Here is a 16,645-nt window from a genome sequence, read left to right as displayed (position 1 = left end):
TGACAGTTAAGAACAGCTCTCCAGAATGAATTAAGTTCCTAACCCAAGGTACCACTGTATTTTGAACATTAGGAACTCCTGACTAAGAGCAAGGGAGTGCTACAACAAGCTGTCTAGGAATGTTGTGTATATATCGGGGGGGGGGGAGGATAAAATTGGTATTTGATTAAGATGTTTTTATATAAGATGGTAGGGAAGAATGTTGAAGCAGTATGGTAGATTTTTGTACATTCCAATGTTTATTACTTGATCTGACCCAAAGATGTCTAGCCCTTACTGCACTCTTTCCTACAATGGTCAGCCACATGCATATGGGGACCTCACAAACAGGAAAGGGTATAAATAGGGAGACGAAATGCAAAATATAACAGGACTCCTAGACCTTTGTGTAGAAATGGACATGTCAGTATGTGTAGCTTGCTATGAGAGCTGCTCCATCTGAAATCTTGGCCATGTGAAACAGTTACACCTGAAGGTTCTGGGTTACTACCATGTCTGATGACTAGTGATAACCACATTCCACACCAGACTAAAAATTTTTGGAAGAAATGTGTTAAAAGGAAAAGTGCTCACTACTTGATATACTAGTTATTGCAGTCTGTAACTTAAGCATATGTTATATGAAATAATGGCTCCTCTTTAGCCTGATTCTTAGAGGGAGGTAAACTGTGTCTGGGCTGTACCACTTACAAGCTCATGTTTGAATGTTTCTCCTTATCCACGTGCAGGCCCACCCTTCAGAGAAAACTAGATGTCAGAGAAAAGGCTAGTCCCTTAAGAGCACTCCAAATGAGTGTGTTCTTTCCTTTTAAAATCAAGAAGCATTCTGTCACTGTCAAACTGGTTTCTCAAGTGAAATACCTCTGAGCTGTTTACCACATCACTGAACTGCATTATTCTATGCTGTGGTGTAGGCAGTTAAGGGAGGATGGGATGGTGTTAACCCTTCAGTGACAATACGCTTGGGACACGTTTCTGGCAGGGAGGATTAAAAGTAGCAGTGGTCTGTCTAGTTTATGTCAATGAGTGCAAAATGTGGCTGCCAGAGTTTTGACTTATACAACCAATATGAATCATAGTACAGTGGTACCTCTGGTGAAGTACTTACGGTAATTTGTTCCAGAAGTCCGTTCTTAACCTGAAGCACCACTTTAGCTAATGGGGGCCTCCTGCTGCTGCTGTGCCGTCGCGTGATTTCTGTTCTCACCCTGAAGCAAAGTTCTTAACCCGAGGTAATATTTCTGGGTTGGCGGAGTCTGTAACCTGAAGCGTATGTAACCCGAGGTACCACTGTACATCAACCTTTAGACAACTGCATTGGCCATCTATTCATTTCCCAGCCTAAGTCAAGGCTGCACCTTAAATAGCTGTGCACCTTTACACACTTGAATAGCTTGCAACTCAAATATCTAAAACACTGCACCTTCTCTGAGAGCTTGTGACTCAAATACATGAAATACTGAACCTATCTGTGTTCCAAGATCAGCAGAGGGAATCTTTTTATGTTATCTGTTAGAGACTAATTAAGTGGTGGTACAAACTTCCCCAGCATGGCATCCTTGTTTGTGGAGTGCTTTCTCCCTACAACTATATAAGGGACAAACACTTCGTGAGAGAGGTGACTTTTTTTACCGACTTTTGTGGGTTTTAATGAGTGTTTTACCCGTCTGTTTTTAGTTCTCAGCCTGACAGTGTGTTTTATAAATTGATTTTTAAGACTGCAATTTGTTACATCACACCCAACCCTGGCAATAATGAAGGGCAGGCTGTAACTTTTAATAAATATATAGATGCCAGTTGCTGGCCTCACTGTTTGCATGTGGGAGATAGCAGTAGAATAAGGTAATCAAACTTCTGTTTGCTGAGAACGGCTGCAATCTGAAGCACTTGCCAGTACTTAGCACCAAGCCCCAAGAGGCAGGGCCAGATTTAGGTTTGATAAGGCCCTAAGCTACATAATGTAATAGGGCCCTTTATATGTGATACTTTAGGGAGCAGGATAGCAGGTGAAGGCCATTACTTACATTATAGGAGCTTACACAACACAAAACACTCTTGCTGGTTTAATTTTATTTGTTTTTTATATTATATTTTGGAAATGTACATCCAGGTGTTTTTTCCTTTATTTTTTTTTGGGGGGGACCCAAGAGAGTGAGGCCTTAAGCTGTAGCTTGTTTAGCTTGTACATAAATCTGGCACTGCCAAGAGGAACCAAACCACCTATGGGATTCGGGATTTTCTCATTTATTTCTCATTTATAATTGCTCCCTACCATAAGGTCCTAGGCTGGGTTATAGCAATGAAATGGGCAGTTAAAAAAGGGGAAACGTGAAAGCGATTCCGCATGTACCATTAAAAAAATAATCTGAATTTTTCTCCAGCAAAAGGAAGGGGGAGTTGTATGAACCGAAAATAACAGCAAACATTACATCTAGGTTTATTTTGGAGCGCGAGGCAGGGGAGCTAAGCTGCATCGGAAAGCTGCCGTCTTATGCCCAGCTTTCCTTGGAAGTAAACCCCGTGAGCAGAGGCTGCGATCCTTCGATATTAGGAGAAGCAGGTCAGCGTGCAGCCGCCGTGCGGTTTGCATGCCTACCTGCCGCCCCGCGTCCCCTCCATACACCCATCTCGCTCCTCTCCCTTCTCTTCGTCAGTGAACTGGCGCCTCGTCCCATTGGCCGGCCCACAAGGTCTGACGATCTCACTCCACCCAATGGCGGCCCGCCGAGACCTGATCGGCGCACGCCTGACGGTCGCGACGGCACCAATCGCGGCAGCGGGGCGGCCTTTCCTTCCGCGGCCAATGAAGGATTTGAGGACCCGGCGCGGAGGGAGCCTGGCCCTTGTCGCGGAGCGTCGGTGGGCAGAGCTGCTGCATCCCTCGGCGCAGGTAAGAGGATGGAGAGCGGAGGCGCCTTGGGGGGGCGGGTTGTTTTAGGGGGACGCAGGTGGCACTGTGGGTTAAAGCCTCAGCGCCTAGGACTTGCCGATCGAAAGGTCGGCGGTTCGAATCCCTGCGGCGGGGTGCGCTCCCGCTGCTCGGTCCCAGCGCCTGCCAACCTAGCAGTTCGAAAGCACCCCCGGGTGCAAGTAGATAAATAGGGACCGCTTACCAGCGGGAAGGTAAACGGCGTTTCCGTGTGCGGCTCTGGCTCGCCAGAGCAGCGATGTCACGCTGGCCACGTGACCCGGAAGTGTCTCCGGACAGCGCTGGCCCCTGGCCTCTTGAGTGAGATGGGCGCACAACCCCAGAGTCTGTCAAGACTGGCCCGTACGGGCAGGGGTACCTTTACCTTTACTTTACCTTTCATTGGTTGCATTTGGAGATCCACCCACCGAAAAAGGCGACAAATGCAACCCCTTTACATTTTGTTTATGGGCACCAAAATATTCACTTCTTGGCCGCTCAGGCCTGTTATTTTGTGACTTTCCCTTTTATTTCTCTCCCCCCTCACCGACTTCTCTCTCAGAGACAAAAGATGAAGTTAAGGGTTCGGGAGATGCATTTTTATTTTTTATTAGTTGTTGTTATTTGGCCCAGGTGAGTTATAGCAGAAGGCATTTCTTTCTCCTGGTGCCTGTTTTCGATTTCTCTGTTTTGATTCGCCTAGTGCTGCTTGCCTGGTAGAACAAGAAAGCAAACCATGGCTTGAAATTCCAAAGTTTATATTATAATTTGTTTTGGTTGATGAGCTTGGCCAGGCCTGACTGAGGACTGTCTAGTTTTTATGTAACTTTTTTAAGATGGATGAGGTAGCATGTTTTAAGAATTATTTACCGGCTGTTCTCCAAGGAGCTGTAGGCATTCTCCTCCTGCAACTTGTTCCTAACCAAACTTTGGGATAGGTGGGTTAGGATGGATAGTGGGAAACCACTTTAGTGGTTCCCACCTATAATTAAGCAGTATAGAAAATTTATGGTATAATAAGTAAAATACAATGACTAGACCAAGAACACCAAATGTACTATGTGGCTGAGCAGGGAATTGGCCTAGTCTGACGCTCGAGCCACTGTATCCTACAATATTAGCCCAGTTTAATTTGATAAATGTGCTGCGGAGTAAACATCCTTGAGATTGTGCTATAAGGTTTCATCATTTCACATGCTTAAGTCTTGCTTCACAGAGCTAGATTGTATCTAGTTTCAGTCATAGTCTTGCGTTGTACAGGAACCAGTGGGTGGCATGCTGTGGCCTCAGTCACCAGCAGGGGTACACAGGGCAACTAGGAAGACCAAGAGGAAGACCAGCCTGGCCCCCTCAGTCTGCCAGTAAAGGAATAGCTGCTCCAGTGCTTGCTTTTCATGCCTCCCCATTACTTTTCCCTATTGAGTTGCACTGTTGGAACGCAAACTTGCAGGCAGAGCTGTCTTTTCTCTTTTATTTAACTTGTAATAACAAAAAGGTAAAGGGCCCCTGGACAGTTAAGTCCAGTCAAAGGTGACTATGGGGTTTTGGCACTCATCTTGCTTCAGGCCGAGGGAATCGGCATTTGTCCACAGACAGCTTTTCTGGGTCATATGGCCAGCATAACTAAACTGCTTCTGGTGCAATGGAACACCGTGACAGAAACTATAGCTCACAGAAATGCTGTTTACCTTCTTGCCCCAGCAGTACCTATTTATCTACTTGCACTGGCATGCTTTTGAACTGCTGTGTTGGCAGAAGCTGGGACAGAGCAATGGGAGCTTACCCTGTTGTGGGGATTTAAACCGCCAACCTTCCAATTGGCAAGCCCAAGAGGCTCAGTGGTTTAGACCACAACACCACCTGCTCCCTTTAACTTGTAATATGGGTAGAAGAATAGATTACTGTTACTGTTAGGAGTTGAAATTTGCATAATTATAGCAGATAGATTGGGAAAGTTATTTGATACATCGCAATTCACTTTGAGTTTACTTTTTATGCTAAAAAATGTGTGCAATAAATAAATAATAGACCTCAATCATTTCAGATTTTAGTAACTTGCCAGTCTGGTCTGGTACCTGGCTGGACAAAGAGGGAGGTATAAACTTCCTCCAAATAGATTCACCTGAATATCAAGTGCAGCACAAAGTAAGGCTTGAGGTACAGAAAGGCAGAGTAGCCATTATAAGGATTTCACCCCCCTGGTCAGGTACCTTAGCCTGCAATCACTCGGTTTGATTGCCAAGGTGGGATTGGGATTCTCTTGTTGTGGCACTCTTAATGTTAGTTGATTTTCAGACATATTGGGGATGGCGAGCCTCTGGCTCTCTAAATGTTGCTGGACTACAACTCCTGTCATCTTTGACCATTGGCCACTCTGGAGGGTCAGGATTGTTCCATCTGGCAAGCCTAAATTCTTGCTCTGACTGAATAATTAGAAGAGCACAGCATTTAATTCCTCTTTATTAAGAGTTACTTTATTGCATCAGGTTAAGCAAACTTATGCATATACATTTGAAGCATGTATGTGAATGCCTGAGGGATGTGGGTGGCGCTGTGGGTTAAACCACAGAGCCTAGGACTTGCCAATCAGAAGGTCGGAGGTTCGAATCCCCATGGCGGGGTGAGCTCCCTTTGCTCAGTCCCTGCTCCTGCCAACATAACAGTTCGAAAGCATGTCAAAGTGCAAGTAGATAAATAGGTACCGCTCCAGCAGGAAGGTAAACGGCATTTCCGTGCACTGCTCTGGTTCACCAGAAGTGGCTTAGTCATGCTGGCCACATCACTCGGAAGCATGTAATTTGATCTTATACCTCCGATATTGAATGCTTATAAAAACTTTGTTTAATCTGATGCATTAGCAATGCCATATAGGTGAGAATTGGTTTGGACTGAAATTGGTACGTAAACATTGGCACCTGTCCTTTGTTCATATCAGGAAGGGAAAGATGATACAGTGGTACCTTGTGTTGCGTACTTAATCCGTTCCAGAGGTCCATTTGTAACCTGAAACCGCTCATAGCATGAGGCATACTTTCCCTAATGGCACATCCTGCTGCTGCCACGTCGCCTGAGTGCGACTTCCACTTGCGTCCTGGGGCAAGGGTCGCACAAGGGGGATCTACTTCCGGGTTAGTGGAGCGCGTAACCCGCAGCATTCGTAAGGGGGACGGTACATAACTTGAGGTGCCACTGTAATTGTTTTTGTAGTTAATCCTTGGATGTTCTCTCGAGGTAAATCCTGGTAGTTTCATGCAGGGCTTTCAATTTACTTTTTATTATGTAACAGATAACTAGCATGATCAATCAATTTATGGCCAAGGCATCCTAATTAAGCAGCAGCACATTTCCTTCTTGTCAGGCGGTAGAGGAGATTCTGTCAATGTATACAGCGCAAGCAGGTATGAATTAATCTCTTCTCCTACCGGACAAGGACAAAGGGCAAGCAGCGACATCTGTTTAACTCTGTTGTCTAGTATGGAAAGGGATAGACCTTGTCCCCTACTATTTTTATGCAAGTCAACAGCTGCACTGTGTTGCTGGCAGATGTCATTTTGGTTATGGTGTCTTTACCATGATGTCTATTTACTGTTCCTAGAATCCTGCAGAGAAGCTACAGGTGTGATGTTCCAGAACTGAACGATGGCAACTAACGACAGTGTTGGCATGCTGAATTCTGCTTACCTGGCTGTAGAATATATAGACTCTTTCTTGCCTGAGAATCCGCTACAACAGCCATTTAAAAATGCTTGGACATATATGCTGAATAACTACACCAAATACCAGATTGCAACCTGGGGATCACTTCTCATGCATGAACTTTCCTACTTTTTAATATGTTTGCCTGGATTTATCTTTCAGTTTATACCTTACATGCAAAAGTATAAAATACAACAGGTAAGATGGAGTGTTGTCTAGTATGAAAAATTCCAGCTCTGGTGTCATACATGGCTCCAACAAGTGGCATAACTTTGGAGCTCCCCAGATCATGAGTTCATTTCCCATATTCTGCCAGCTTGCGACTGGTGACATTTTTGTGAGCAGCCTCTTTCAGAGGATAGAAAAAACCCGATCTTATGCTTTACTCTGCTTTTATAACAAACACGGAACAATTTACACTTATTTATGTGATTGTATAATTATTATGCATATTTTGGTTAATTTCTTATATAAATATTTAGTTTCGCTAACTGTGAGTACGTATTGCTGACTTCCAATCTGAATTCTGGATGGTACTGTTGAAAAGCACAAGGCAAAGGGCCTTTGACAGTCTGGCCTCTAACTTGCAGGCTTTCAAGTAAATAGGGTGTTTGTGTATGTTTTGATATGTTATTGTAGAAAGTGGAACATCTGAACAAGTTTGCCAACAGTATTATTTGCTAGATGTTTACTGTTATCTTTAAGCTGGAATGCTACACGGACTTACCTGTGAGTAAGCCAAAATGACAGTTGCTCAGATGTGATTGTCACTGTGGCTTACTCACAGATTAGTTGGTGTAGGATTCTGTCTTAAGCAATGCATAGGATTGCATTGTTCAGCCAGTAAATGAAGAAAGGAGATAACATTGTACAGTTGCTAGTTTCCCCCACAGAAGCTGTAGAGTGGCTAGAACACAGGTGGGAACCAGTGGTCCCCCAAACTGTCCTGTCATCTCTGACCATTGGCAATGCTGGCAGGGGCTGATGGGAGTTGGAACAGTCTGCAAAGCTTCAGGCTATCCATCACTAAGCTAGACCATGGCCCCTGTATATAGCATCAGTCCTGGGCACTCTTGTTTTTAATAGTAACCGTGTGTGAAATTCGCTTGAGTGACATACACCCTGATACCTGAATGGTATATATGTAATAACATAAAGCTTGGAGTATTGCAATACAGTGGTACCTCGGGTTAAGTACTTAATTTGTTCTAGAGCAGTGTTTCCCAACTGGTGTTCCGCGGCACACTAGTGTGCCGCAAGACTTTGCCTGGTGTGCCGTGGGAGGGAGGCGGGCTCCATGTGCTTAGAGCAACAGGCTGCCGCCCCAAGCCTCGCGCGCCCGACGGGAGCTCCTGCCGGGTGCGCAAGGCTTGCAGACACTCGCCCGAAGCACGGGGCACCCTCCGGAGGGCTCTGCGTGCTTCGGGCAACAGGCTGCCGCCCCAAGCCTCGCGCGCCCAGCGGGAGCTCCTGCCGGGCGCGCAGGGTTGCAGACACTCGCCCGAAGCACAGGGAGCCCTCCGTAGGGCTCCCTGTGCTTCGGGCAACAGGCTGCCGCCCCAAGCCTTGCGCGCCTGGCAGGAGCTCCTGCCGGGCGCGCAAGGCTTGCAGACACTCGCCCGAAGCACGGGGAGCCCTCCGTAGGGCTCCCTGTGCTTCGGGCAACAGGCTGCCGCCCCAAGCCTTGCGCGCCTGGCAGGAGCTCCTGCCGGGCGCGCAAGACTTGCAGACACTCGCCCGAAGCACGGGCAGCCCTCCGTAGGGCTCCCTGTGCTTCGGGCAACAGGCTGCCGCCCCAAGCCTTGCCGCCTGGCAGGAGCTCCTGCCGGGCGCGCAGGGTTGCAGACACTCGCCCGAAGCACGGGGAGCCCTCCGTAGGGCTCCCTGTGCTTCGGGCAACAAGCTGCCGCCCCAAGCCTTGCGCGCCTGGCAGGAGCTCCTGCCGGGCGCGCAGGGTTGCAGACACTCGCCGGAAGCACGGGGAGCCCTCCGTAGGGCTCCCTGTGCTTCGGGCAACAGGCTGCCGCCCCAAGCCTTGCGCGCCTGGCAGGAGCTCCTGCCGGGCGCGCAAGACTTGCAGACACTCGCCCGAAGCACGGGCAGCCCTCCGTAGGGCTCCCTGTGCTTCGGGCAACAGGCTGCCGCCCCAAGCCTTGCCGCCTGGCAGGAGCTCCTGCCGGGCGCGCAGGGTTGCAGACACTCGCCCGAAGCACGGGGAGCCCTCCGTAGGGCTCCCTGTGCTTCGGGCAACAAGCTGCCGCCCCAAGCCTTGCGCGCCTGGCAGGAGCTCCTGCCGGGCGCGCAGGGTTGCAGACACTCGCCGGAAGCACGGGGAGCCCTCCGTAGGGCTCCCTGTGCTTCGGGCAACAGGCTGCCGCCCCAAGCGGCATATAGTCAATATAGGCACAGTTAATTTTTTAAACATTTTCTAATGGTAGTGTGCCTCGAGATTTTTTTCATGAAACAAGTGTGCCTTTGCCCAAAAAAGGTTGGGAAACACTGTTCTAGAGGTCCGTTCTTAACCTGAAACTATTCTTAACCTGAAGCACCACTTTAGCTAATGGGGCCTCCTGCTGCTACTGCGCTGCCGGAGCACGATTTCTGTTCTCATCCTGAAGCAAAGTTCTTAACCCAAGGTACTATTTCTGGGTTAGCAGAGTCTGTAACCTGAAGCGTCTGTAACCCAAGGTATTATTGAATAATAAGTATTGAATAATAAGTCAGTGAAATTTGTATCGTATATAATTCTGGTGCCTTCTCAATCCAGTTTCTACTAAAAAGGTAGATAGAACATTAGGAAGTATCCTGCTTCCTAATGAGATCCGGAGCCCAGAAGTCTGTTATAAAACCATGATTATTTACTGTGCTGATTTTCTGCAGCCTTCTTGAAACAATGTACAGGCTCCAAACTAATTCAGGGGTGGGGAAACCTGTGGCCCTCCAGATATATGAGCTCCGCTCATTCCTGACCGTGGGCTATGCCGGCTGAGGCTGACAGAATTTGGAGTTCAACAATGTTTGGAAGGTCACAGGTTACTCATCCCTGCTCTGATGCCATAGATGCTGTGATCTATGCATACCATAACTGTTTCCTTTTGACTTGAAAATAGCATTTGTAATCTTGATTCATTAACATTAAATTCAGACCAAATGGCCTGAAAGACAAAAATCTGAGCATTCTAACACTACTTTAATATTTATCTCTCGCCTTACCCCAAGTACACCTGGAGTAGGATGATAATTGACAGGGAATCAACATTAAAATGTATATCTGATATTAATGGAAACATTGATCATCGCAGGCAGCAGTGTTGCTGCATTTTGGGGCAATATCAGTTGAAACAGTGTCAAATAAGACAAAGCTGATATTCCGTTACCTTTAATTTAGGTATTCTTCTATTATAGTATGAAGTACTATTAATTTAGTACTTATTCCCATGTATCACATCTTCAGTAATATCATTGGAATATTCTACTTCTATTTATAAAATACTTTTATTTCTTGTTTACAGGATCAGCCAGAAACCTGGGAAAGACAATGGAAGTGTTTCAAGGCACTTATGTTCAATCACTTTTTTATTCAGTTTCCTCTGATACTTGGTACCTTTTACTTCACAGAATATTTTAATATTCCTTATGACTGGGAAAGCATGCCAAGATGGTAAGTAGATGGATTTCACTTAAACAGCTCTGTGCAGTTAAGTACTTCAATAAATGCAGTGTTTCTCAAATCCTGTTATGATCAAGCACTGCACTTCAGCATATGGAAGATTTCTAAAAGTTCTGCACAGAAACATAATAAGTTTCTAGTAGTCAGTCATTTTCAAGCTGAGCTTTCCCTATAAAGTGTTCTTATCATTACAAATTACAACTGTTTTTCAAGAAAGAAAGATGTTAATGGATTAAGTAAATTTTATGTGAAATTAGTTTTAGAAAACTGCTACAATGATTTATATAGAAACTCAGCCAGGGGGATTTGAGGAAGTCACCTAACAATGATAACAAAAGAGGAATTTCTACAGTTAGGATATATGTTTGTTTGTTTGCTTGTTTTTTATGTTTTTCTTTTTATGTTTATTGATATGTTTGTTATAAATTTGGAAAACTAATAAAACTTTTTGGAAAAACAACAACAAATTACAACTGATTTGCTTCCAGCAATGTCACCAGAGTTGACAATTCCAACTTTCATTTTTTCATTCATTAGCAAACAGAATACAGCATACAACTTTCCCGCATCTATATTGTATTTGAAACATTTCTCACTAATTCCTTAGGGAAAAAAGTAGCAAAATATCTCACCAGCAACTATGAATCATCCCATATGTTACAACTTAGGCTATATTTTTATCCCCATATCTGTTATACATGGTAGCTTGGTTTCTACTTACATGTCTTCTTTATAGGTTTTTAAAAATTGCTATAGTTGTGACCTACTTTGTGTGAGATTTTGACCAGCTTCGGCGCATCTGAAGCTGATACAGGCTCATCTTATCTTGAGCCCAAGCAGAGCGTCGTCACACAGCAGAATGATAAGCAGTATGTGCTACATTCTTAATTTTTATTTACACTCTATGCTGAGAGAATACAAACATGCATCTTTCCTCTGTGAGAGCAGAGAAGCAACTCCTCTCGGAAACAAAAAACACCGAGAGAACAGTGAAAAACAGGAAACCAGTGAATGTCACATCCAGTCTCCCATTCCCGTGGGAATCCAACAGTAACTCTGACTGTGGAATGCAAAACAATGTCTTGTGACTGCAGCTGCTGCTCAGTGAGGGAAATAGAAACCAACACTTTGGTTGTCAGCAATATGCTGTTGTGTATAATGCAATACACAAGGCTGTGTTGTGTGTCAAGCACCAATAATCTTAGATTAATTTAAATTGCTTTAGTTGTGACCTACTTTGTATTGAGCATAAGATTAGTAAGATTAATAATAATAAACTATCAATCTTTCTAATCTTATGCTCAATACAAAGTAGGTCACAGCTATAGCAATTTAAATTATTCTAAGATTAATGTTGCTTGACACACAACACAACCTTGTGTATTGCATTATACACAACAGCGGTGTTTGTGTATGATGTAGTCTCTTAAGCCACTCTTACCCTCCCTATATAATAAAGTAGTTGTGTACAAAGGTTATGTGTATGGTAAAATATACTTTTGCCAATTCTTTGTAGACTGCTGCTGCCTTGTAAGCTATTGGATAACATGCTTCTCCAACACAAAAAAAACTGGTTTTATAGTCAGTAAGAACTGCAAAAGCAAAAATTGTGTTGGGAGACAGGGTGTCCTAATCTATTATACTTGTCTTAACAAATGCTTCTCTTTCCCTGCCCCCCCCCCCAGGTATGTGCTACTTTCTCAATGTTTTGGATGTGCTGTGATTGATGATGCCTGGCATTATTTTCTGCATAGGCTGCTGCATCACAAGAGAATATATAAGTATATCCACAAAGTGCATCATGAGTTTGTGGTATGTATTGCCTTAAATTCTTGGTGAACGTTACCTAGGTAATGCTGTAATGCTGTGAGCATATAAAAGCACTAGGCATACATTAGCTATTCTTTTTGTAAAAAGGGAGAAGAGAAAACAGCATGCTTAGCAAACTGTTTTCATCAAGAGTTTAATATTTCTATAGTTGGACAGACTTTGAAACTGATTACTCAAAATACAGTGGGTTACATACGCTTCAGGTTACAGACCCCACTAACCCAGAAATAGTACCTTAGGTTAAGAACTTTGCTTCAGGATGAGAACAGAAATCGTGCTCCAGCGGCGCGGCAGCAGTGGGAGGCACCATTAGCTAAAGTGGTGCTTCAGGTTAAGAACAGTTTCAGGTTAAGAACGGACCTCCGGAAGGAATTAAGAACTTAACCCAAGGTTCAACTGTAGTTTTCCGTTTTAAATGCTGTGCTCTGAATATGTCTAACTTCTTACCCACCAATGACTGGCTACAAAACACAAAAATCCCTTCAGCTGGGTTTCCCTACAAATGATCTCTGTCTGTTATTCTGATAATGATTATGTAAGTTAGGAACATAACCCACTCTGACCTAGTATATTTGTAGTGAAGTCTGACCAGCAGCAATTCTCCAGTCTCCTGACTGGAGTCAAGAGACTCCAGTCTCCAGTCTCTGTTTAAAAGCACCAACAGAGAGACCAGTGACTGAACTTTAGTCCTTCTGCATCACTGTGCTGTACAACTGAGCTAAAGCCCACCTGTTTCAATCTACATTGGGTGGTTTCCCTAACAACCATCCTCCAATTGCTTTTTTGAATAGCTAGCTTCTATTACTGAAATAACACTCAGTAGGGAGCATAGACTAAAGACTCAGAAAAACCTCTTCAGGGGGATCTGAAGGTGAGGAAAGCATATAAGTTTTCATATAAGCTATGATTTGCTTCCATTCTGAATATTTTAGAAGGGGTTCTTATTCTGTCGTCTTAAGTGATCATGGTTCTATGCTACCAGCTGAAATTATAGTCTTTCAGGGGCAGTCCAGAATTTGTAGTCATAAAGAGTTGGAGTGGAGCTAAATGCAGTTCACTCATTCCTCTGTTACCTGTATGTAACATTAAAACCAGGATCTGAGTGCGAGAGGGGGAGATCTCTGCTAGAACAACCTGGCCATGCAGGAAGTACTGTCATATCTCGGGTTACAAACACTTCGGGTTACAGACTCCGCTAACCCGGAAGTAGTACCTCAGGTTAAAAACTATACCTCAGGATGAGAACAGAAATCATGCAGCAGCGGCAGGAGGCCCCATTAGCTAAAGTGGTACCTCAGGTTAAGAACGGTTTCAGGTTAGGAACGGACCTCCGGAACGAATTTAGTTCGTAACCCACTGTATACATTTCAGATTAGCCGTAAAGTACCGGTATATTTATGTCTTGGCATACAAAAGAGCATTCTTTTTTTCCCTCTTCCTCCTTTCATAGGCTCCGTTTGGAATGCAAGGTGAATATGTACACCCTCTGGAAACCCTTATCATTGGAACTGGGTTTTTCATTGGGATAATGGTGTTTTGCAATCACGTGATTTTTCTGTGGGCATGGATGATCTGTCGCTTGCTGGCGATCGTTGACGTCCACAGGTAATCTACTTTCGCTGTTCAGTCTGGTCATATTCATCAGAAATATAGAGGGTTGTATTCAACAAAGTGTTACTTGAGGTAGACATAGTAAAATTATTAGACCTAAATTAGTCATCTAGGTGTACTCTAAGTCACACTTCGTTGAATACCACCCAAAGTCACTAGGTAAAATCTAGACAAGTGACCTTAAAAAAAAAAAAATCTATTTACTATTCGGGATTTCCTCTAAATGTCCTTATTCAAAGTGCATGTATTTAAGACTGAAATCCTGTGCATTCCTACCTTAGAGTAAGTTTCAGTGACTTTAGTAGAGCTTGCATAAACATTCAGAGGATTCTACTGCACATGATTCTTTAGATGACAAGCTTACAAACTAATTTGATACTCTTTGAGCAAGTAGGGTCACCTTAAGTTCCACATAAAAGCTGCTCTATTAAGTATGATTAAGATGTAACTAGAAATGATAAGATACAACTGGAAACTATGCTACCTAAATGAGCCTTAGGCTCACATGCTCCCTCTTCCCCTCTATTTTCACATGTCAAAGATAGATGCAGAGTGGCTGGGGCAACACAGCCAGATGGGAAGGCTATAAATGAAATATTTTATTTTATTTTATTTATTACAGATAGAAAGCTTTTTAATGTTAAGCTAACTAGAATTCCTTGTGATGTCTGAACAAGTGAAACAAATTATGGTTAGAGAGAACATAATTTTTGGTTGCTGGGAGTTGTTGTCCAACAACATTTGGAGAGCCATAGGTTGGCCACCCCGATTCATTGAATACTTTCCCAGCAAAATCTAGCTATGAATCCAGACTCTGTGTGTGTGTGTGTGTGTCTGTGAGAGAGAGAGAGAGAGAGAGAGAGAGAGAGACATTTTTCAACTATTTCATTCCTCTGTTTGGCATAGTGTTGTGGACGCTTTGTGCTGAGATATTTACATGACTTCCTTGCAGGGACTATATATAAAGCATGTACAGAAGTAAGAAACACATTTTAAATACCACATAGCGGATGTTGCTTCTACAGCTTCAGAAGTATGTTGTCCAGTTGAATAGTCCAGGAACTTCAGGGGTTTTTCAACCAAGTTAATATGGAAACTGGTAAATGTCTATGGTTGTAGTCCTATACCCACCTACAAAAGAGTAAGCCCCATTAAACTCAGTGGGACTTGCTTCTGATTTTAGCAATGCTTCACTTGAATGGAAATGCAAGCAATGTCTTCCGTACCTGCATTGTAAATTCTCCTCTCTTATTCGCTCTCCTTAGCGGCTACGACATTCCTCTGAATCCATTGCATTTGCTGCCTTTCTATGCTGGGGCTCGATTCCATGACTTTCACCATATGAACTTCATTGGCAACTATGCTTCAACTTTCACGTGGTGGGATAAACTGTTTGGTACCGACTCACAGTACAATTCTTACAGAGAGAAATTGGAGAAACAAGAGTGCATGGTGGAAAAGAAGACCAAATAAATTTCCCTGCAGAAATATAAGGAGGAGCACTTGACAAATGCACATAACTACCATGAACTTTTGGTTAAGCCTGGAAGATTTAACACCCTCTGCAAATTCAAAGCTATATGATGCTTTTAACTGGAGCCCAAGAACAAGCCGGCTGGGCCCTAGCTGTGTGCTAGAGGAAACGGCCCTATCTTCCTAAAATGAATGCATTTTCTATTTTATACGCAAGTGAAGCATATATATTTAAGTAAAGGTTAAAGATGAAGGCCACAAATTTGAATGTTTGTAAAGAACAATGTATCCATTTAGAATTCAAAGTTTGTAAAAGAATAAAGTTTCCATTAGAGTTGGATAGAACTGTTTGTAAAGTATTTGGATATACTGTATGAAGTTGTATCTTCTGAAGCATACCCATAAAAATTGGTTTAATAAGCTGCTGAGTAGAACTTCCTTGGGAGCAAAAATACCGGAAGAGGAGTATTTGCACATATTAATAGTTGTTTCCTTTAAAAAACCTTTCTTAGTGTGGTGTTAGAAAAAATTTAGATTTGAGAGAGGAAGCTTTTTCTCTCCCCTTCTTAATCTGCTGGGATAGAATCATAGAGTTGTAAGAGACCACAAGGGCCATCGAGTCCAACCACCTGCCAAGCAGGAAACACCATCAGAGCACTCCTGACATATGGCATGAGCCTTTTGTTGAATAGTGGGTAGACATGGCAGACGACACAGCGATTTCTCCAAAGCAGCTCTTTATTTTGTAAGCTGGAACAGAAAACTGAACAGCAAACAGCTCAGCCGGCCTGCTTTTATAGGCAGCCGGCTATCAACATTGTAGCAACAACAACCCAGGGTTTCCCGCCTAAAATAACTGACGTGGACCTGAGTGAAAACTATCTACAGTATCCCCCTGCTGGCCCAGGGTGAGAACTTCAGTACATACCGTATTTTTCGCTCTATAGGACACACTTTTCCCCCTTCCAAAATGAAGGAGAAATGTGTGTGCGTCCTATGGAGCGAAGACGCCATAGCCCCAAGACCCTCTCCCGGCTGGAGAGGTGACGCGCGGCTATAGCCAGAGCCTCTATAGCCGCCTGTCACCTCTCCAGCCGGGAGAGCACACGGGGGGCTAAAGAGGCACCCCGCAACCCTCTCCCGGCTGGAGAGGTGACGCGCGGCTATGGCAGGAGCCTCTAGAGCCGCGTGTCACCTCTCCAGCCGGGATAGTGCGCGCGGGGCTAAAGCAGCCCCCTGCAACCCTCTCCCGGCTGGAGAGCCCCTATAGCCGCACATCACCTCTCCAGCTGGGAGAGCGTGCGGGGGGCTAAAACGGTACAAATTGAGAGCATTTGCTTATGACTTGGTACTTACATTACAAGAGCCTGAATCTAGTACAAAATGGGTCTTAGAACTAATTCAAGAGTTTGGTCAAGTAGCAGGTTTTAAATTGAATAAGTTAAAAACTAAGGTAT

General features: G+C 44.1%; 1 protein-coding gene across 1 annotated transcript; it reads left to right on the top strand.

Annotated features, from left to right (window-relative positions):
* The first annotated feature begins 2,740 nt into the window (after positions 1–2,740).
* Positions 2,741–15,668, top strand: LOC310852442 (methylsterol monooxygenase 1-like). The gene is made up of 6 exons (XM_083756010.1): positions 2,741–2,890; positions 6,504–6,802; positions 10,117–10,265; positions 11,960–12,086; positions 13,555–13,709; positions 14,981–15,668. Exons 2-6 carry the CDS (start codon positions 6,548–6,550, stop codon positions 15,186–15,188), a joined length of 894 nt encoding a protein of 297 aa, XP_083612136.1. The 5' UTR covers positions 2,741–2,890; positions 6,504–6,547; the 3' UTR covers positions 15,189–15,668.
* The last annotated feature ends 977 nt before the right edge of the window (positions 15,669–16,645 follow it).

This window comes from Podarcis gaigeae, assembly GCF_964106915.1.
Source record: "Podarcis gaigeae genome assembly, chromosome: 9".
NCBI classification, from domain to species: domain Eukaryota; kingdom Metazoa; phylum Chordata; class Lepidosauria; order Squamata; family Lacertidae; genus Podarcis; species Podarcis gaigeae.
This window is presented reverse-complemented; position numbering and strand designations above follow the sequence as displayed.